Source organism: Perca flavescens, chromosome 11 (assembly GCF_004354835.1).
Source record: "Perca flavescens isolate YP-PL-M2 chromosome 11, PFLA_1.0, whole genome shotgun sequence".
NCBI classification, from domain to species: Eukaryota; Metazoa; Chordata; class Actinopteri; order Perciformes; family Percidae; genus Perca; species Perca flavescens.
Window position 1 is genome coordinate 33,052,650 of NC_041341.1, and position 23,140 is coordinate 33,075,789.

Consider the following 23,140-nt stretch of genomic DNA (forward strand, 5'->3'; position numbering starts at 1 on the left):
AGTAGGTCGTTAATCTCATCCGGTTTTATTTATTTGGTCAAAGCCAGTCATGTTTTTATTCAGTTTTTTTTTTCCTATTTCGTTTCCAAGTTGCATCCCAGTTCATGTTTCTTTATTCCTAATCTCGACAGTAACTTGGCGTGAAAGCCAAGTGTTTGTGTGAAAGGGGGAGGCCCGTGTGTTGTGGTGATAAGAAATGAGAGCATGCCTCAGGGCTCACCGTGCCTGACGTAATGTGGAACTGCCCTCCTAGGTGGGGGGAGGAGGAAACCTGTGTGAGTGCAGTGTTGGCTAACACTTTGCTCAGACTAAGGTGAAACCAACCTGAGCCTGGACTGAAAACCTACGAGGACTCTCGGGGGATCCCAGAGGATCATCAGGTAGCCTACCGGGGGAGGAGATGGGCCAGGCCGGGATCCACATCACACTGGACTTTCTTTTGGTGATAGAGGACACCGAATATTGAAAACACACCAGAAACTTAAAAAGTGCTGACGGATTCTCACATTCTCTAACTGTAGTGTCATGAAATGTTCCATCTGCTGTGATTTGGAGTTTACCACCCACTGGGACACTCTCCTTGAAGAATCAAGACATTGTTCCAGACAAAGATAAGTGTGCAGGCTTTAAGTTATCTCGGAAAAAGGCTCCCTTCTGGCTCTAATCGCAGAGACTTCACCCAGCAGACCTGATAAGCTAAAGGGAAGAGGGGTGGGGGGGGAATCAATATCTGGGGAAATCTGAGCTCCCCACTCTGTGACCATGAGTGAGAAAGTTCAGAAAGACTGGCGCGAGCTTGAACCCACCTACCCTGTCAAAATCTTCCTGACGGTCCTGTACAGCCTCATCCTGGTGACGGGCATCCTGGGTAACTCGGTCACGATCAGAGTGACCCAGGTGCTGCGGCGTAACGGCTACCTGCAGAAGAACGTGACCGACCACATGGTCAGCCTGGCGTGCTCGGACCTGTTGGTCCTGCTCATCGGCATGCCGGTGGAGCTCTACAGCGCAATCTGGTTCCCGTTCACAACCGAACAGGGGGACGCTCCGTGCAAGATCTACAACTTCCTGTTCGAGGCTTGCAGCTACGCCACGATCCTCAACGTAGCCACGCTTAGCTTCGAGCGCTACGTCGCCATCTGTCACCCGTTCCGCTACAAAGCCTTGGGGGGCAAGCGCACCTCCGTCCTCATCACCTTCGCCTGGCTGGTGTCCGTGCTCGTGGCCCTGCCGCTGCTGATCGCCACGGGAGCACAGGGACACATTCCCCACCGGGCGGACGCCCCCGCCCAGAATCTGACTTTCTGTACCAACCTGCGGGAGCACTGGGTGATGTACAGGGTCAGCATCTTCGTGGCTTTCATCGTGTACATGGTCGTGGTGATCGGCGTGGCCGTCATGTGCTGGGCCATGGTCCTGGTCCTGCGGAGACCTTTGGGAGGTGCGGATGGCGGCGGCGGCGGCATCAACGGAGCTCAAGGAGCCGCCAAGCACGAAGATTCAAAGGCCAAGACAGCCAGGAAGCAGACCATCATTTTTCTTGGTAGGTAGTTGGTTTATTATATGGAAAAAATATCCTTTTGTATATATAATCTTTAAAAAAAAAAAATTTAATTTTTTTTGTCCTCCTTATTTACATAATTCCAGATAAACTTTTTTTTTTTTTTTTTTTTTTTTTTAAGATTGTCTTTAGGGCTGCACCATATGAGGAAAATATCTAATTGCGATTATTTTGACTCTTACTATATTGTGATTGCGATATGATTCACGATATTGGAGGGAATGATCATTTTTGTATCCTCATTTTCATTTTCATTGAAAAATAAAAAATAAAAAAAGGCTGGGACGTCTCTGCAGCACCACAATACTTGATTTTAGAATGGTTAGACACATATTTAGCCTTTAACAAATATTGTGACCCTCCCTGCGATTTGGATATTGCACTAGTCCATATTGCAATTTTGATAAAATTGCGATTAATTGTGCAGCCCTTGGTGTCTTGCCAAATCTTCTCTTCAAATCTTCCTCTTTCTTTTAATATGGTAAAGGTTCAAACTCTCTGATACTCCTGTTTTACCTCAGAGTTTTTATTGCATTTCTCGCAAGATCACTCTTTTCTTTAATTTTCCTCGTTGTAGTGCTGTCCAAGCAGAAGTGCTGCTCCTTATTTCTAGGCCTAGTAAAGGCCTGGTTTTACTGATTGGTACAGACTTGTCCTCTACTTCATTCAGCCTTAATTAGTTTTTTTTAATCAACATCATAATTGGATAGGTATTGTACCCAGTGGTGTAGTCTAACATATTGTAGTTGGTGTACTATATATGTATGGGCCTATATATATGGGCCAGAATGGGCCTTTTGGGGGGCATTTCATAGTGGGGAGTCAGGGTGTCCTCCCCCAAGGAAGTTTTGAGCGTCTTCATTTCCTGCATTCTGACACACTTTTATGCCCCAATTTGCGGGTGGAAATCCCTTTATTTAGCCTATGTGAAGAAGAAAAACGCAGATGACAATTCAAAATATATTGAAATAAGAATGCAAAGTATGTGGTTGCGTGTCATTGGGCATTTTTAAGTGGGTATATGGAAATCCTGGAGCTTTCTTAGTGGGTATACTGCGTATACCTACGTATCACGTAGACTACACCACTGGTTGCACCCAATCAAAGTTTTCTAATTCCCTCAAAATTGCCCTTGTTGTAATTCTTCCTTGTAACTTCATTTCTTAACGTTTTTGTATAATAAATGACCTGAAACATCAAACCACAGGTGAACACATGGTCACTTTTACCTCAAGGTCTTAAATACTGAATATCATCCATCATATTTCCCTCATTTGTAACCATAAGATCCAGCAAGTGTTGTGTCACCGCCCCGCCATTCCTGTCGGTTCCTGTACATGTTGAAATGACAATGCGCTAAGAAAACATTCCAGAAACAACTATCCAATGCTGGGGGGTGTGGGGCTCGTACTGTCGATTATTTCCCTTGTTTTTCCTTTGCTTCTTCATACAGCTGTCCCTCTTTTTCTCTCATCTTCTTCGTAAGATTGTTCACAAATCTTACTTTAAAAAAAAAAATCCCTGTCATTGGCTTAACGGTGAATGTTATCAAGTGTTATTTTTAGGCCATTATGTATGGCGGTGTGTGCGTGCGTGTGTGCGTGTGTGCGTGTGTGTCTGTGTGTGTCTGTGTGATGTTGACATATTACCAGCGTTGCTTGAGTTGTCCGGACATGTCAGACAGCCTTTTCATCTGTTTAAATGCCAGCTGGGCCACTAGTGGAAGTGAGAAAGGCTATACTTCCAGTCTTATGACCATTCAAATGATGGATTTCACACACACACACACACACACACACACACACAGCTTTTGTTTAGGGCGTGCTCTTGGACTGAAAGTGCAGATAAACCGTCTCGGGATGGTAACTATTGCTTGTGTGTGTTTTTACAGAGAAACATGTTCAGTCCTCCCATCCCGTCAAGTCAAAATTAGGCTATACAACGGGATTAAAGTTAGTGAAAATATCAAAGCATGGGTGTCACAATTTCAGTAATTAAGGTATTTCTGTTCTTTATAGCCACTGTTAACAATGTGAAAAGTGCTCCATGTGTGTGTTTTTAACTGAGAAAACTCAGAAACAAAAGACACCCACAGAACTTAGTATCAAATAGAACAACAACAACAATACTGCCATGAAAAGATAAAATTAAAAAAAATAATGAGTGAGTGAAAGCTCACAAAAGACCTCACAGACAAGGACTCTCCCTCCCGGCAGTCAGGTATGAAATGAGGCCAACCCAGATACAATTTGAGTAGCAGAATTTTCCGAATAAACGGAATGTGAGCACTGGGGTGGACATCCTGAGGACATGAGCGCCGTCTTGGTCCAGCGGACATCCGCTATCAGTGAGCAGGAGAAGGGAGGGACTCCGAGACGTTAGCGGATGCTGATAGTGCAGACAGGCTCGGCTGACATGAGAAGAGACAGGACATGCAGCAGACAAACTCCCAGAATCCCTTTAGTCAGACAGCAGAACAGTCACAGAGAAATGGCCACATGAATAAACAGTACACTGACAAGAAGCAGGACACGCGTTGGGGATAAACTCCCTGTTACTCCCTGTATAATGTACAAATGCATATCAACAACTGTTTCTCAATAAAGGATTACGAAAGGGAATTTATATTCCACTATTATGTAAAACCTTTAAAGCTGCACTTAAATATTATTTTTTTTTATATCAACTATTAATTCAAGGACTATGTGTGTCTTGTTAAAACCAACTCAAAGAAAGCACGCCCAGAGAGATTTCCCTGTCTGAGACCAAACAGAGCTAAAAGCAGAGTAAATATTTGAGTTACTTGTCAGGTAGCCAGAAACCAGTCCACATGAATGAAATAGTTGCTCCCTGTCTGCCACATGTGTAAATAGGCACTTGTTTGCCAACACCTGTTCACTTAATTTAGCACCAATTCTATCCAGGAAAGCAACCTATATGAAAGAAGTCAGAAAACACTTCACTAATCTGTGTGTTCATGTTTTTAAAAAGCATCATTCCACATTTTTGTTCTGGAAGTTTCAAAGAAGTGTGAAAATGGCCGTTGTTAACATAGTAAATGTTCTAGCGTGTGCCTTCACAGGCACACACAAATCAACCAGAATACTCCTTTTAATTCTTTTCTTTTATTTAGAGTAAAATCAGGGTTCCCACATACTGTATTTTCATGGACAAAAATTTCAAAACTTTTCAAGGACCCTTAATAAAAATGTACATGGCCATTCCCAACATACAACACATGGAATATCAAATGTACGCTTGGCTGGCAATATTCAAACATCTTAGGATCCTAGAGCTACTTTACAGCTGCAGAAAATAGTACGGGCTATCGGGCTGTTCACGGAGGATTACTTTAAAAAAAAAATCATTTCAATAAACCAAACAACAAAATTCCAACCGTGAATTTTCCAAAACGTTCAAGGATTTTACTGACTTTTCCAGGCCTTGAAAATGAGATTTTGAAATCCCATGAATTTTCCAAATTTTCCACGACTGTGGGAACTGGGGCTTAACGATATGAGGAAAATGTCTAATTGTGACTATGTTTACTGATATTATGATTGTGATATGATTCACGATATTGGAGGGAATGATTGTTTTTGTATAATTATTCTCATTTTCACTCAAAAATAATATAAAAAAAAAAATGAAGTGATTAACGTGTGATTCTTGCGAGGATCTGTACCAAACAAAGATGTTTTCCTATAGTCTGTAGGATAGGATCTGTAGGCCGGGACCTCTCTGCAGCACCACAATACTATATGGTTAGACACATATTGCACCTCTCTGCGATTTGGATATTGCACTAGTCCATGTTGCGATTTTGATAAAATTGCGATTAATTGTGCAGCCCTAGTGGGAACTCTGTAAAATGCAGTTTAAAGGACATCTCTCTAATTCCAGAAAAGAAAGTTTTCTAAAGAAAGAGAGCATGCTGAGGAAAGGCTGTGCTACCTGCAGCTTTGTGATACCTGTCATCTACAGTACATCCCAGCTGCTTCCAGCAGCAGATGGCTAGCTAAATTTTTTTTGGGCACTTTTCAGTAAGCATGATGCACCGAGGTCTGCTACATTGGAAGGCACAAGCAGGTGTGATATATTTTCATAGTTGCAGAAGAATGCACTTGAATTAGAAAGCATGTATTTATGTGTATTTTTGGGCCCCTAAACACAAGCTACAAATAGCTTACCAGGGTGTCCCATTTCACATATCTGCATTATGTCTTATGCTTGTACTTGTCTTTTAACTTTTGTTAATACATTGAACTTGAAGTTGTATCGTGAGGGCAGCATATAAACGTCAAATTCCCTTTTTTTGGAACAAAATGACTGGCTTCATCTCCCTGAACATATGACTTTGATATGATTTTAGTGTTGCGTATGATTTCTGTGAGATTATCCGATATTTTCACCAAACACGAGATCCCAAGCAGTGTTTTCACTGTGGAAACATTGCCATCACCACACCCTGTGTGTTTACTTACACACACACACACACACACACACACACACACACACACACACACACACACACACACACACACACACACACACACACGTGTGTACACCAAATACTGACAACTACAAGCACATGGGTCTGAATCACAGCATTGGAATTCATTGTGTACTTTTACAGCTCAATCTCACATTTTTAAGGTGGTTGATTTAACCTTGCTGGTTGCTGACGGAGTTGCACGGTCAATAATTTATAGTTGTTTGTAACTATTTTGTTTTGTGTTGTATGTAGTTCTCATGGTTACGCAATCGGTGGAATACAAAATGCACACGCGATCTGAAACAGAAGATAATAACCTCTGGGAATACGTTACTTTTAAAGTGAAATGCCCAAGCTCTAAAGCCCAGTTAAATAGTGACAGGTGTTTTTTGTGTTTTGACACTGTAATACTTCTTGAAACTCACATTTTCTTGTCAAACTGTGAGGTGCAGAGGGGGAGAGACATGAGGCAAAGATACTGCGTGAGTTGAAAGAGCTCCATGCATGCTGGTGATCTGACAACAGCTGGAGCGGTTAGTAATTGTACTTTGGCCACTGATTTTGGAATGCTTATCAACCGGGTCTGCAGCAGCACTGACTGTGACTCAACTAATGAGGGCAATGGCGGTAAAAAGCCTAGCACTGGATTGCTGCAAATTACATCAAAAACCACACTCCTTTTCTTGGAGTCATAATTTACTCCCATCTAAACACAAAGATGTGATAGACATATTTTTACATTCAGTTTGATTTACACTTCCCGTAACTCAATTGGCCATCGAGATCTGCTTAGAAATCACAGGAAGATGTTCCTTATAGCTCAAGAACTGAGAATCATCATGTGTTGTCTTCAGTATCAAAGTAATCCAATGATAGCTGTCTTTACCAGTGGTTCCCAAACCTTTTAACATCAAGGACCCCTAAACTGACACAAATTACACCATGGACCCCCATTTGATAAGATTTTGTCCCAGGGTCCCCCATCTGATAGGATTTGAGCTTTTTAGATGTTTTATTACAGAGAGTGTATTAAACACGTGACCAAAATAGTCATTCTGTCGTTGTGTTACTTATGGATGGAATTATAGTGAAAATGAATGACTTAAGGACCCCTCAGGCTCCCCGAACCCCACTTTGAAAACCACTGGTCTATACATCCCTGAGTACATTGAAAACAGGAACTGCTAATGGCTAATTCTCCATACTTTTAATTAAGCAAATTTGCCAAAATGTAAACAAATACAGGCTAAAATGATTGTAGCCCGAAGTGTAACTCAGTGAATCCATGACAAAATTATACTTTTTATAATTTTTTTTTATACTGTTTACGTTCCCCAACGCATCATGGGAAATATATTTCCGAAACATAGAGATGATTATCCAACGTGGTAGTAGTCAGACAAAAAATAGGGAGGAAACCTGTATTAATATGAACTTTTTTCATGTTGCACTATCATAACATTGTTGCAACATCCCTGACTGACATCCACTGACTTTCCTCTATCTAAACTGGCGGGGAGTGCTGGGCGCGGTTGTCTCAATTTTGTCTTTGGGGGCCTGCAGTGCTAAACCTAAAACCTCTGTCTATCCCAAGTCTCAGCAATGCTGTGGACATTCATTTTATAAGTACAATTACTTATTTTTATCATTTAACCTGTTTGCAGCTACATGAACTAGTTTAAAAAGTGACCTTAAAGGTGTAAATAGCATCAATAAACCGTTTTACAGATCTTCCTTTTCCATTTTTTAAAGTTCATCTCAAGAAGATGTTTTTGACAAATCTATAGCATGCATCCTTTACACTGTTCAGGGGTTAGCACTGTGTCTAGAACTATAAGCTCAAGTCCTCAGGACAGCCATGTATCAGCACCACTGACATTTAATCAGCCTCGCAGCATCCTGTGGAGGAAACCCTAATGATGGATACGTGCTGACTTTCTGCCAACTCCTTTACCATTTATCTTTTGATAAGATGCTGACCTACCTACTCATCTGACTCAACACAAAAAGGTTGTTTCTTCTTTTATGTACAAAATGATCAATGAGTGCACAGTATATTCCATCTACTCATACACACCTATGTACGTTTTCAGTGTTTCCTTGAGTACAGGACTGCAGCACTCTGGCTGATTCAATTACCAGCCAATCGTACATCCTCACCAGTCTAATTATGTATTACGTATTGGACAGTGTGTGAGTCAAATTGACTTTCTGTGCTCTGATGACCTCAGATGGATGTGGGAGGAGGGGTCAGCTGCATTACAAGCAATGCATAAAATGGGCTTTTATCCATTAGTCACAATCCCTGCGCAGCTTCATTGCCTGATAGAGCATAATAGTTTCTGTCCTGCTGTATGGATGGCATTTTGAACGTGCTTACACATATTTACACCAACTGGTGTTAATGGAAGAGAGATTATGATGCTGCCACTGATGGTCATGATGGAAATGAGGAGGAGGGGGGTGGCAGTTATGATGATGATGGTGATGTTGAGAGGGAGGTTGAAGATGGGGACGATGATGTGATGATTCGCAGGAGGAGATGAAGGAACACGGAGGGGAACGTTCAAGTTTCAGTTTCGTTGGTCGAACGTAGGTTAGTCTATATCCGCGAGGTTCCACTTCCGGCTGGATGTCCGTCACCTTCCTCTGTCTTTGTGTTGGCGTTCTAAACTCCGGTGGATTTATGAGGACTATGGTTAACTGCTCCTCAGATCTCGTCGGATGTCAGGCTTTATCTTGGAAATGTCCTTCCGTTGAGCCAGACTAGGAAAACACTAGTCTATACCCACAATGTTCCACTTACGGGATTGCTCTCGTTCTGCCGAAAATTCTGCCGGATGTCACTATTTTCGCCCAGATGTCCGTTACTTTCCTCTTTCTTTGTGTTGTAATTCTAAACTCTGGTGGATTTTGGTGTATTTCTGAGGACTATGGTTAACTGCTCCTCAGATCTCTGCAGGGTAAATCCAGACAGCTAGCTAGACTATCTGTCCAATCTGAGTTTTCTGTCGCACGACTAAAACTACTTTTGAACGTACACATGTTCCACCAAAACAAGTTCCTTCCCGAGGCTACGTGCGCCGCCCAAGATGATTGTGATAGGTTTAAAGAAATGCCAATAAACAAGCACATTTTTCTCCCATGCAGGAATGCTGTTTGGACTAGCCAGACCCTCCTCCGCAGCGCTGTGAAGGAAGGTCTGGCAATGGGAGACTATATGTAGGTTAACCACGGTCAACGGTACAATAAAACTGGTCAGCTCAGCAATAAATAAACATAAAAAGACAATATAGGATAAAATGACATTAAAAAGATAATAAGATAAAGTGACAATCACTGGAAAGATAGAATGTGATGACATTGCTTTGCAGCGTACGCAATAGCAGAAGAAATCTTATTTTATTTGTCACACACAGTACAATGTGTAGTGAAATTAGTTCTCTGCATTGTGACTTATCCTAACTAATTAGAAGCAGTGGGCAGCAATAGTCTGGCGCCAGCGGGACTAAAGGGACGTGCAACACAAATCTGCATTTGTGGAACAGCCAGTAGGAACTTATCTAAAGCCTGAGTCAAGAGGAGGTGCAGAAGTCTAATTTTCTCTCACACCATCTGAATTACAATTTACATTATGAGATTTTTGCCTATAAAACTGCCTAACCTGCTCTAAATACTGTGCTGTGAAACACAGATCATGAATTCTGTTTCTGTTCTGGAAATCGGTCTCAGATTTTGTAGCCGCTCCTAAACAAGGCTGAAATTTAAGTTTTTAAAGCAACCTTCAGGTAGAGTTACATAAGCCTTGCCTGTCAGTGTGCTGCCACCAATGTTATGATGAGCCTTTGTCACAAGCAGTAAACGCAGTTCTGAATGAAAAAGAACAGAGAGAAAACACAACAATATATGATATTATTATGTCTGAAGGACACCATTATTTTCCCATCTTGAAAGTCTTTCTAGTCAATTGGATCTTGCACTATCTGAAAATAAATAAGCCTACAGTACATTTCCAAATCATAGATTGAGAAAATACTGCAGTGATATTGCAGAAAAAGTGTGTGCGCAGAGGAAAGTGAAATTGACTGCATCTACCTACTCCATGGTGTTTGAAAGAGGTAACTAGCTACCATCATACAAAGAATATAAATATGTATTGTGTACCAAGCTTTTGGCTGTGTTGTTTATTTGAAATTTTGCTTTATTGGTGTTTTTAGCTCCGTTTATTGGAAGGTTCCACCCTTTTAAGAAATGATTCTACCATTACAGTTCTCAACAGAGGTGAGGTGAATTGGACTCTTGGTTAGTTTGGGTTTTCAGCAGATAATCCTTTTATTAGGATTAAAGTATGATTAAGGGGGATTCCATTGTGCATAGAGAAAAGTAGTCTCGCATTGCCAGTAGGTCTGCTCCCTCTTAGTCGATTAGTCGACTAATCGGTCGTTTTGGTGTTAGTCAACTTAGATTTCTTTAGTTGATTAGTCATGTTTGATGCTTTTTTTCATGCTGAATGACTTATTTCCAAGAACTGTACGAGCACATCTCTGGTAAACCCAAGAATTAAAGTGGTGCTTTTGCATGACTCTTTGCGGAGAAACTCATATTTACAGATCTGTCGATTAAATCAACTAATCGATTAGTCGATACAATTGAGTGTTATTCGACTAAGAATTTCTTCAATCAAGCACGGCCCTAATTGCCAGACCTATCTCCACAGCGCTGTGGAGTAAGGTCTGGCTCCACCACAGATACATTCCGGGATAGGAGAAATAAAACACTCTGGGTGGTTTGCATTTCTTTAAACCAATCACAATCGTCTTGGGTGGTGCTAAGCTCCAGACGCAGCGACGGTGGCTCTGCTAAATAGTCTCAGGAAGGAACTTGTTTTGGTGCAACATTTGCACCCCGCGAAAGAAAACGCTACATAAAATATAAAAGGAAGTTCAAGCTTTAGTGCGTAACTTCTTTTATAATAATGAAAGTCTGTTACATTTAAGCCATTGCTACAGCCTTCTGTGCAAGATCACAGAAGGCTTGTATCATGTGGATGCTCCGACAGTGTTGTTGTTAGAATTCCTCAAGGGAGAGACAGAAACTACGCACCATAGCTTTAACTGTTAACACAATACTGTCCCACTTAAAACGTGCCCAGTTAGAGAGTAAATGCTGTAAACATATTCTTTGTAACTATTTACAATCATTCCCCCAGAAAGAATCGAGCAGGCCTAACCTTGTTGCACGATCCAAATTGTCTTCACAACTCGCCATTTTCAGCGTCTAGCTTGTTAGCTCGAAGTTTGTTGTTGTTGTTGTTTCCCGAAGCGAAGGGAGTTCATCAGGATATCGGGCTTTATCCTGGAAATGTCCTATCCTTGATCTAGACTAAGAGAAAAGTAAGAAGTGTGAGTCGGAGACTAGAACCCGACAGCCTTGACGGATTTTTAATCAGGCCTACTGTAATGTCTCTCCTCAGTGTGTGTGTGATAGTAGTAGTTTATGTATGCTTACTTTATCTCAGTAGGAATCGTGTGGGCTGTTCACTGTACACTCCGCTTTCACTAGAGCTTTTTTGCTCTACTTATAACCGAAAGACTTGAAAATTGGTGTATAAATATTGATGAGGCCAGATACAGAAGCGTTGCTATACAAATCACGATGCTGTGATATTTGTAGCTAAAAATCTAAAAAGTAATTGTAAAATAATAAAGGTGTTTTTAGTCTAACGGAGCTAATCGTAACTATGTGACGGAGTCATATTCACATGGTAAATGATGATTTTACAAGAACTACGTATTTGTCAGCCAGGCCATATTGTAATCTCCTCACAGCCACATCACGTCTGTAATAACTACTTCAAAATTCATAACAGCCCAGTCCTCATAAACAACTCAAGCAGAAATCCACTGGCAGCTGGACTCCGACGTCTTCATAATGCGATATTACATTTTACCGAATATTATGAGAGGGGGTCATGACACAGTCTGCTGGCATCATCACTCCCCTCCTTATTGACTGCTGTCTTTACTCTGCTGAAAGAATCGTCTACATTTAAATATGAAATGTTAATGCAGTTGTCAGATAGAAAAGACCTGCTGCAGATTGCATTGAGTTCCACTCTGATGCTCACCTGAAAACAGTCGTTCCTGTTATGAGCACCGATATCTCTCAAGTGGCCACGCTCCTGTCAGCGCTCCACTTTACCTTGAAATAACTTTTAATCCTGGTTAGGCTGCGCGACGTTAGAGTAATTAAAAGCACAGAACGTTCTCGTTAAGTTGCCTACAAATCACGTCCGGGACAGAAGGTTAATTGCTTTTATTTTTTCAGTCACTGGAAGCCAGCATTCGTGAAACGAATGTGAATTCTGTTTTGCTGCCTTCAGCCATTGAACTGTGACCTGTGACTTTTGCAGGCTGTTTGTGATAGGACCAAGACTGCGTGCATGGGGACTTGAGAAAAGAAGAGGGCAGCGAGTGCTGTTGATAATCCTGTCTTCACCCGTGTTATCACTGCTGGGTATCACACAGTACACAAAATGATCTAGAGAGCTGAAACATGCTGTAATAAAAGTCACGTAGATACCTCTATATCACCTGAACCTTTGGAGTATCGGGCTGGAGTAGAAATGTAGAACAGATCTTTATCTTTTTATCTTTCTGCATGATTTCAATCAAAAAAAAGGCCAAATGTACACACCAAAACACTGCACACAATACAATTTAGCTTCAATTTAGAAATAGCTGACCATTCGGAAAACCTTGCTTTCCATTCACGGCATATAATCCAGTTTACAATGATAATAGTGGCAGTTTATTTTATTTTTTTTTTAAACAATGGATCTTGATTTCCGTGAGTTCTACTAAAACAAGTACTTTTACTAAGTTTCTGTTTGTGCAACCACGTGGTACTTGCCACAGAGTGATCTGCTGAAATGATTCAACCTCTCAAATGGCTTTAAAAGTGGACTCTTGACATTCACAAACAGCTCAAGTTTTGTACACAATGGCGAGTTTCTTTTAGAAAAACAGTAAGATGAGCTATTTATATTAGCTGGATGTCAGGCTTTATCCTGGAAATGTCCTTCCGTTGATCCGGACTAGGAAAACACCAGTCTATACCCACAACGTTCCCCATTCAGGGATTGCTCTCGTTTCTTTCTGCCGGATGTCAGTATTTTCGGATGTCCCGTCACCTTCCTCTTCCTTTGTGTTGGCGTTCTAACCTCCGGTGGATTTCTGAGGACTACGGTTAACTGCTCCTTAGATCTCTGCAGGGTAAATCCAGCTAGCTAGACTATATGTCAAATCTGAGTTTTCTGTTGCACGACTAAAACTACTTTTGAACCTACAAGTTCCACCAAAACAAGTTCCTTCCCGAGGCTATTTTTGCAGCGGCACCGGGGCTCCGTCCGGCGCTTAGCGCCACCCAAGACGATTGTGATTGGTTTAAAGAAATGCCAATAAACCAGAGCACGTTTTTCTCCCATCCCGGATTGCTGTCTGGACTAGCCAGACCTTCCTCCGCAGAGCTGTGGAGGATGGTCTGGCTAAAGCGAGACACGGAAAACACTAACCCAACTAGACCAGACAGGGCGGTGAAATGCAACAGCAAAAAAGGGAAAGGACAATAATTACCAAACTAACTGCTGAAATCAAACCTAATAAATTGATACCCTCTAACAGCGTATGAAAATCCCTGGGTGGGTTATTCCTTTAAGAGGATTAATAACTTTCTTGACCTTGCATTGTCTTACTTCTTCCCATCAGTCACCTCTCCCCGGCCTGCCTGGACGGGGCCATAGCTCATGAACTGCAGCGACAGCCCAATTGCCAACTGAGAGCCTCCTTGGGATCAATGGAGCTTATTTATTGTGTTTGACTACACATCCTGACTCCCCATCGGCCTGTTTATGCTGCTTGGGTGGCCTCATTCAAACCCTTTTACAATCAAATATAAAATAAACCTCAGGGCAGATTTGTTGAGCCTCTTTGGGCAGGTTGATGAATGTGCATCACCATTCCTCCTCCCTTCCCTCGTCTCTCGGCATCTACTCTGCACTGAATGACAGCTGTATAGGGAAGTAATAAGCTCCAGAGCCCTGTGGCCCCCTCGGCAGCTAACATCGCTAAAGGCAAGCCTTGGTGCTGGGAGTGACAGCCTGCCAGTTGTGGAAGAAGTATTCAGATCCTTTATTTAAAGGTCCCATGGCATGAAAATGTCACTTTATGATTTTTTTTAACATTAATATGCGTTCCCCCAGCCTGCCTATGGTCCCCCAGTGGCTAGAAATGGTGATAGGTGTAAACCGAGCCCTGGGTATCCTGCTCTGCCTTTGAGAAAATGAAAGCTCAGATGGACCAATCAGGAATCTTCTCCTTATGAGGTCATAAGGAGCAAGGTTACCTCCTCTTGCCCAGAGAATTTGGCCCACCCATGAGAGAGAGACACCATGGCTTTCAAACGAGCAAAGTGGCAGTTGGTCATATACAGTATTAGGGGACCACTAAGGTCTATATAAAAGAGACTTCAGATACAGTATTAGGGGACCACTAAGGTCTATATAAAAGAGTCTTCAGATACAGTATTAGGGGACCACTAAGGCCTATATAAAAGAGACTTCAGATACAGTATTAGGGGACCACTAAGGTCTATATAAAAGAGACTTCAGATACAGTATTAGGGGACCACTAAGGTCTATATAAAAGCATCCAAAAAGCAGCATGTCATAGGACCTTTAAGTAAAAGTACTAATACCACACTGTAAAAACACTCTGTTACAGTAAAAGCCCTGCATTGAAAATGCTACTTGAGTAAAAGGATGTAAGTATCATCAGGAAAATGTACTCCATGTATTAAAAGTAAAAGTACTAAGTATTATAAAAACAGTGGAAACCTGTTTCTATCACTTAAACAACTTTAACGTAGTTTCTCACAAGCTGCTTCTATACAAAAAACTGTTTCTTTGCAGGAAACGTGTTTTGGCCTTCAGCAAATGATAAGCTTTATTTTTTTATGTTAAGCGTTATTCTACCACTTCAACAACTTTACAGTAGTTTCTCACCAGTACCCCTGTAATTTTACTTACTTACTTACTTACTTACTTACTTACTTACTTACTTACTAGTAACTAAAGCTGTCACAGATGAATGTAGTGGAGTAAAAAGTACAATATTTCTCTCTGACATGTAGCGGAGTAGAAGTAGAAAGTGGCATGAAATGAAAAGACTCTAGTCAAGTACAAGTACTTCAAATGTGTACTTAAGTACAGTACTTGAGTAAATGTACTTGGTTCCATTCCAGCACTGCAGCCTGCAGTGGGAGACGGTCCTGCAGATGACCGAGAGGGCGAGTGAGTAGCCTTCTGGTGTGTCAGTGCTCTGAGGGGAAATCACAGATTACGCTGAGAGCGTGGGTGTGTTTACTTGTCTCTCTTACAACACTAACTGTGTGCTGTAGCATGGCAGCACCTGGCACTCTCTCCTGGGATTGACTGATCTTTGCATGATGTGAGGTGAGCCGTTTCAGATCTCATCCTGAAACCTTTCTCTCGACTTGTCACGTTTGGCTTAACATGAAGTATCTGACTTTTAAAAAAGTATTACTGGTTTAGCACAATGACAACATTGGCACATATTGTAATTTTTGTAACAAGAAAGGGAGGTTTTTCTTCTTAGTAAACAAAAAACTCACTCTGCAGGCTGGATCCTTAAAATTGATTCCGTTTGGGCACTTAGTAGAACAAGTTGTTGACACAAAATTGACACATTATTACCTAATAGTGTTGCAAAAAGTTCACGATCATCAATATTGAAAAATACCAAAATTCCCCTTTAAAGGTCCCATGACATGGTGCTTTTTGGATGCTTTTATAGTGGCTTTAGTGGTCCCCTAATACTGTATCTGAAGTCTCTTTTATATAGGTCTTAGTGGTCCCCTAATACTGTATCTGAAGTCTCTTTTATATAGACCTTAGTGGTCCCCTAATACTGTATCTGAAGTCTCTTTTATATAGACCTTAGTGGCCCCCTAATACTGTATCTGAAGTCTCTTTTATATAGACCTTAGTGGCCCCCTAATACTGTATCTGAAGTCTCTTTTATATAGACCTTAGTGGTCCCCTAATACTGTATCTGAAGTCTCTTTCCCGAAATTCAGACTTGGTACAGAATTACAGCCACTAGAGCCAGTCCCACAATGAGCTTATGTGCCATTTCTGTGTCTGTAGCTATTGATGAGGAGAGGGGCAGAGGGGGGGCGGGGGGCAAGGTGGAGGGTGGGGGTGTGGCCTTGACCAACTGCCACTTTGCTCGTTTGAAAACCATGATGTCTCTCTCTCTTATGACCTCATAAGGAGAAGATTCCAGATCGGCCCATCTGAGCTTTCATTTTCTCAAAGGCAGAGCAGGATACCCAGGGCTCGGTTTACACCTATCACCATTTCTAGCCACTGGGGGGCCATAGGCAGGCTGGGGGAACGCATATTAATGTTAAAAAAAACTCATAAAGGGAAGTTTTCATGCCGTGGGTCCTTTAACATTAAATGTATGATGTAATAATAGAATATTTTAGAAAAATGTAAGCAATGAGTTTGCACATGGTAATGTGCATATAAAATTGGAAAGTGTGTTACCATTGGTGAGTAAACCTGATATTTATGTTATCCCCCTCATTCAAAAACCACTGTTTTTGTAAGAGCAGATATTTGGACATGTTTTACTGATGAGATAAACCTTCACAGACGGCAGTCATGTTCCCAGCCTCAACACTAAAACCTTGACTAGAGATTAGATGGGTGACTTACTGGCTGCACTTGCAGGAAGCTCATGACTCCCACTGCGAGAGACTCATCGGGCTCTTATTTTCCTGTAAGTACAGTGTTTAGATATATTGAAGCGTTTTATGACACATTAATAACATGGTTTTGGCTTTAAGGCAGCAGATAGAGGATGTCTAAACCTAAAACAAGAGCCCCTGAGTCAAATTCACCTCAGGTCAAGAGTGACAGAGGCCCAGTTCACATTGGAGTGCTGATAGGGCCGCATTTTTCTGTCCGAGCCCGGCCCGCGTCAGTCGGGTCCCGTCGGGCTCAGGTCGGGTATCCGCACTCTAGTTCACATCCATTCATTTCAAATCACTGATCGTTAGATACATACATCAAAAATGACTCCTTGGGTCGCCTGACGAAAAATCCATGTATCAGAATAATGTACAGCTGTGTCTTTTTTAAATAATAATCATAATCAAGAAAAATGAATGTACCAGTATGGCTTTTTTTCCCCTACAAATTAACGACTAGGACCAGAGCAAAGTAAGTCCCATCAAGAACAGGATCAGGACTGCTCTGATGCTTTCTCCATGTTCCAGCAAAGATTTGAAAGCATTTACATGTTGGTGAACTTGAGTCACTTTCTTCTTGTTGGTATGTAGTGATGTTGTCAGCATGAGATAAGAGCTGATGGGGATGCCATTAGATTTGCATTTGTTGAGAAATTGAAATTTTTATGAGACGATGGCACTAGATGAAAAGTTATGCGATCTCCTAATGATTTAAGGGCTCATCCTTGGTATTCATCATCTGGGGACCATGAATGTCTGTACAGAATGTCATGGTAATCCGTCCAATAGTTGTTGAAATATTTCGGACTGGACCAAAGTGGTGGACTGACCAACAGATCTACATTTTTTCCAGTCTTTGGTCTACCTGGTCTCCATCTGTAATAATACATAACCTTAACCCTGTTACGCACAATGAAGTTATAGACCTCATTTATTTCAGGGGAATTTGGGCTATTATGATATGTATGCTGCAGGGATGTCCCATGAATGTCTACATTGTTATATGACTATAAATGACAACAGAAAACTAAACGCCATCTGTAATGTCACAGACATTGAAATCACCCCCGGAGGAGTAAAATTCAATATTGAGACTTCCAGTCTTTTAGGAAAACAAACATTTACTAAGACAAAGTGACAAATGAGCAACTGATAAAAAAAAAAAACTAAGTTTCAAGTCATCAGTTCCAGACCAGATCTGAACATGGCTAACTCCCTGTCCTTAGGAATCCGTCACAGCACTCCTGAAGTTGGAAATCTGCTCCCTTCCCTAATGAGGGGCTATTGTTGTGTTGGATGTTGCCGAGGGTGGGAGCAGGTGGGGGTTGAGGAACTTTTGAATGCCCTTTGGGACGCAGGGCTTCAAGGAGCTTTGCCTCAATCAAAAAAACAACGTGTCACGCTCACCTTTTAAAAGCAATTACAAATCAGGATATGAGAGCAGAGGACGTGCCCCGTAGGATGACTGATGAATCACAGTAACATGTCATCGTTGCTAAGGACTGTTTCCCCCCCAATTTATAGTGGGTTGATGGTTCTTGTGTTGCAGCAATGTCTACATGATACATTGGGGTGCTGCTACCCCACAGTTATGTTTGCAGTTACAGTATATCCTCATTAATAATGGTTGTATATGAACAGAACATTCTTCAGTGACTTAGCTCAGCCTAAGATAAGATAAAATAACACAAGATAACAAGACTTTACAAGGGGTTGCTTATAGTGACAAACCCACATAGAATGATCTCCGTATCAGCTGAATGAAAACGCAGACTAACAAGTGGTGTCATAAACACTCCTTTTATTCTGAAGGCCATAGGATGTTGTGTGATTCCCAGGAGTGTATTTTTTGTATTAAGTTTGGGAGAGGTACGTTGTACTGTGCAGAGTGTTTCACATAAAACAAAAAAAAGAAACTTTTAAAAAAGTCTTAAATATGATATTATTGACAAACTAAAACATTACTCATTTATTCGATATTTCGATAGGAGTGTATCTTGACTTTTTTTCTCCACTGTATGTGTGCACAGTTTGCCAAACTGAGTGAACAGCTTGTTAATGTGTGTGCGCATTTATTCAAGGGGCACATTAATGATTGCACTTTCATAAAGATAGGGGACATAACAAGAGACAGATTTAAAAAAAAAAAAAAAAAAAAAAGGTCCGATTTAGAGGCAGATGCTTCTGATCAGTCTCTTGTTCTCCTCACTTATTTTTCTTCATCCTTCTCTATAGGTATAACAGCCAAAGGTAATACTCTATAAAACAGTGGTTCTCAAACTTTTTTGCAAAAATATTTTTTGTGTAAAAATAACTATATAAATAGGAACAATGCTGTGCTGCGCCATCAGTTTCTTATTTACTAAACAATAACCTTGTGACTGAAAAACACTCAAATGCTACTTTAATAATCCATTACTAAACTGGTTCATTATTATAGCACAAATATTTTAGGAATTATGCATGACTGCAGTACTCTAATGTACCCCTAGGAGTACACATACCCCCATTTGAGAAACAATGCTAAAAGATGGCGCCATTCCCACATATTGTTTCTGTGCTGGAAAGATGAACAGAGAAGAGCACACTATTTCCATAAAGTCAGCTGTAGTGTTGCCATGTTGTGGATTTAATGAAAAGAACCGAGGAAACTGGCACTTTGGTCCAGCCTGCTCTTTGTTCCTCTGCTCTGCCCGAGTATTGTTCTGACACCTTAATTTAATCAGGGTAAAACCACCACCTGTCTCTCAGCATTACTGGGATTGATGCAGGCTTGTGTGGAGTGTGGTGAATGGGGATGTGGTGTTATGAGTGCACACGAAGCCTCACTCTTTTAATTGAATTCATAGAATCATCCAATTCAGTGAAGGGTACTTCCGAGCTGGAGTTCTTCCTGCTAGTCTGGTCTCGAGAACACTTTCCTGAGGTTAGGGATTGGTCTCGGCCTCCTGGCTATAGTATTTGGACTCAGAAGTCATCTTAGTAGTGTTTGCTGTATTGTTGCAGTTTAAAAACCGGTTCAATAAAGCCAACATGACCAGGGTACAAAAGGGGAGGGAACCGAAGAGTTAAATAGATTTTTTCTTTTCAGAACACACAATATTATTTTATTGTTAAAGACCGGAGTAATTCCTTTTTGGAGGGGGACCATGACAGAAAATGTTTGTGGACCTAAAGATATTTACAAGCATTAAAAACATCCATCATAAAAACATTTTTATTATTATTAAATTATCCATCTCAAAGTAGACAAATATACTCTTAAGGTGTGTTCAGACAGAACAGGGATTTTTGCCTTGCATTATTGCTGTGAATTTGCCTACTGAACTACCGACTTTACAGACATTAGGTGTATACTGTAGCTAGTAAAATACAGGGTTGTGTCTGGATGGTAACCCTAGATTTGTGAAAATTCTCACGAGACTCTTTGCCCGACAACCTATCCTAACCTTAACCATTCAAGGTCAGTGCCTAAACTCCTCCATCTAACCTTATTGTAGCACTTACTTCACTAACCTTTTATGATGGGGATGTGTGTATCTTTTAAATGCAGATGCAATCAATTCAATAAGCACTTAATAAGGTCCTTTTTAAATGTGTTTAATAATCTTAAAACTTTGATGTGAACAAATGATCATTTAATTATTTACAATTGTTTTAAATTGATTGTCATACGGTCACCTCGGGGTATTTCTTTTAATCTAGCCAGGGGAGAGATTGGGGTAGATGGGGGAACCTTTTTTTTAAAGCAGTATAAATCCTGCTGATCGTCCTGTCCAGTGGCTCTTTTAATCTCCTTTTTAACACCCCTATCCCTTTTTTAAAATTGTTTTTTAAATAACCAAACCAGTTTTTTTAAGTAGTTTTCCACATCAATGGCCCCCTTGTGCTTGTGCACCTCGCAGTGCCCATCACGGACACTACGTTTTAACCCTAACCTAACCATTCGAGGTCCGTGCCTAACCTCAACCATCTAACCTCAACCATTCCAAGTCCATGCCTAATCAAACCTTACCCGTCTAATCACCATCTACAACGGAGTTTCCCAAATCGTGGGTTACCATCTAAACAACCAAAATACATGAGTGGGTCTGTGTTTGCGTGAAGGTGTTTTCAGACAGAAAGCAAAGAAACCTCAAATTATCTGCACAAATGGACTGTCTGTGCAGTCCGTGCTTATTCGCCCTAACCAGTAAATGTATCGAGTGTACAGATAATGGCTGTAGCAACCGACCACGTGTGTGTTTGTGTTGAGACTCTGATGGCTCTCAGAACTCCTTTTTCCTCTCGTCCTCTTATTTATGAAGTTATACTTGATTTGTGAAGCCGATTGATGAGGAACTTTTTGTCTCAAGTTTATAAATTTTCAACTTGCGTGACCCATTTTCACCTGAGTTCGATAAACTTGCGCCTTTAATCTTTACATGTACTTTAGATGCAATTTTGCTGAGTCTCAAATTTGCCTTGCATCTGTCTGAAAACACCCCGACAGCTCAGCCTCTGACTGTGGACACAGCTGTAACACAGGATTAGCCAGTCCATCTGTTACTGTACACATCCATGTTTACATGAGATCAGTTATCACCGTCTGACATGTAGGTACATTTATGCTGAAGAACGTATGACCGGCAGCACTAAAACATCCACACAATATCCTCATTGTAAGGGACCGTGAGTCTCTGCTGACTGATCACAGCAGTGAGAGCAGACAGTGAACAAACCAAGACCTTCACATAGCATGTGTGAGAGTACAAGTACAAAGTACAAGGGTGATACCATTACCATATAATTTACGACATTGTCAATAAGTACTCTTGTCATCTGATAGCAAGATATTTGACCTCGCTGCTCATTCAAGAGCGCCTCCACTCTAGAGCTCTGGACATACAGATCTTTACATCTAACGGAGCCACAGAGGTTATGTTTGCGCTTTGGTTTGTTTGTCTTACAGCAGGATTACGGAAAAACTACTGGCCCGGTGTAGCATGGGGCAAGGAAGAACCCATACGATTTTGGATCCGATCCGAATCACACAGCGGATACACAATTGTTTTCTTTACTTTTCTTACAATTGCGAGATAGGGCGTGGCCTTTGAAGAGGTCTACGCACTCTGAGTGCCCTTCTAGTTACCATTGTATTTTTTTTGTTAAGCAATAAATCCTATGTCTGAGCCAGCAACAGAATGAGAGCTTATACACAACAGATGTTGTTGACCAGAAAATATGGCTGCATCATCTGCATACATAAAAATAATAATTATGAGATTACATAACCCCTGCCACCAGATGTTTTACAAGCATTTAGCTGCCCAAACAACTTCAGCATCACTGGACATATTATCCCACCCAAGGGTGTAACTTTGGGTTCAACATTGGGGGGGGTCTGAGATCTCCGCTTTTGAGCAAAACACTTCATTTTCTGCATTCTGGTGAGTTTATCTGCAACAATTTGTGTCTTTTCTGCATCATTTTATGGTGCAAATGTCTTTATTTATGTAAAGGAAATTCTAATTGTTTTTTTTTGGGGGGGGTTGCTCTGGCCAGGTTTGATTTACATCCCCCCTGTAAATTATGCCTATGATCCCACCCTTCCTCATCCCATCAGTGATATGAATGAGTTGTCTAAGCTGCATGGTGTTAAAGTGCAAAGAAACCAAACTAATTGAAATTGATATCTAGGTACTAGAGCTGTAATCGGGCCTTAAAAGTTTGGCCCAAAAAGTAACGAGTCCAACAGAACTCGCATGCACACAGCTCTTTTGTCTTTCATCAAGAATGAGTCATTTATACATTTTTCAACATAATTTATTCATGAGTAACGTAGGCTATAGGCCACTTGGAAGTTGGAACAAAGAAATAAAACAAGTCCTCCAGAGGCCAGCCTCTGTTTCACCTCCTCAGCATCCATTTACACGCTATCGAAACGCATCACCTGACGGCTCATTTACCCCACAACCTGGAGCGCAAGCCCGAGCCCGGCAGGCCCGTCGGGTTCGGGCAGAGATCTTCAGCTCTACTAGGTACTCCTCCAGCCCAAAGTTTATGAACAGCTTTTGCATGACTGATTAGAAACAAAATCTACAAACGTCTATAAAATGTCTAGCAAAAAAATTGACAGTAAATATGTAAAGCATGTATCCGAATTAGACCACGAGAACATCTGTGCATATTCAATAGCACCCTCTCCAAGATAACAAACCAGAGCATTTCCAAAGCAGGATTATGTATCAACAGGCGCCCGTGTCTCA

The 23,140-nt window shown here is 41.2% G+C and overlaps 1 protein-coding gene across 1 annotated transcript in view; it reads left to right on the forward strand.

The window, feature by feature from the left end:
• Window positions 1-213: 213 nt before the first annotated feature.
• The window catches only part of gpr39 (G protein-coupled receptor 39), a 37,499-nt gene continuing 14,572 nt past the window's right edge, over window positions 214-23,140 (forward strand). Inside the window, exon 1 of the mRNA XM_028592143.1 lies at window positions 214-1,543. Coding sequence (XP_028447944.1) covers window positions 763-1,543 — 781 coding nt within the window. The 5' untranslated portion in view covers window positions 214-762. The remainder of the gene's footprint in view (window positions 1,544-23,140) is intronic.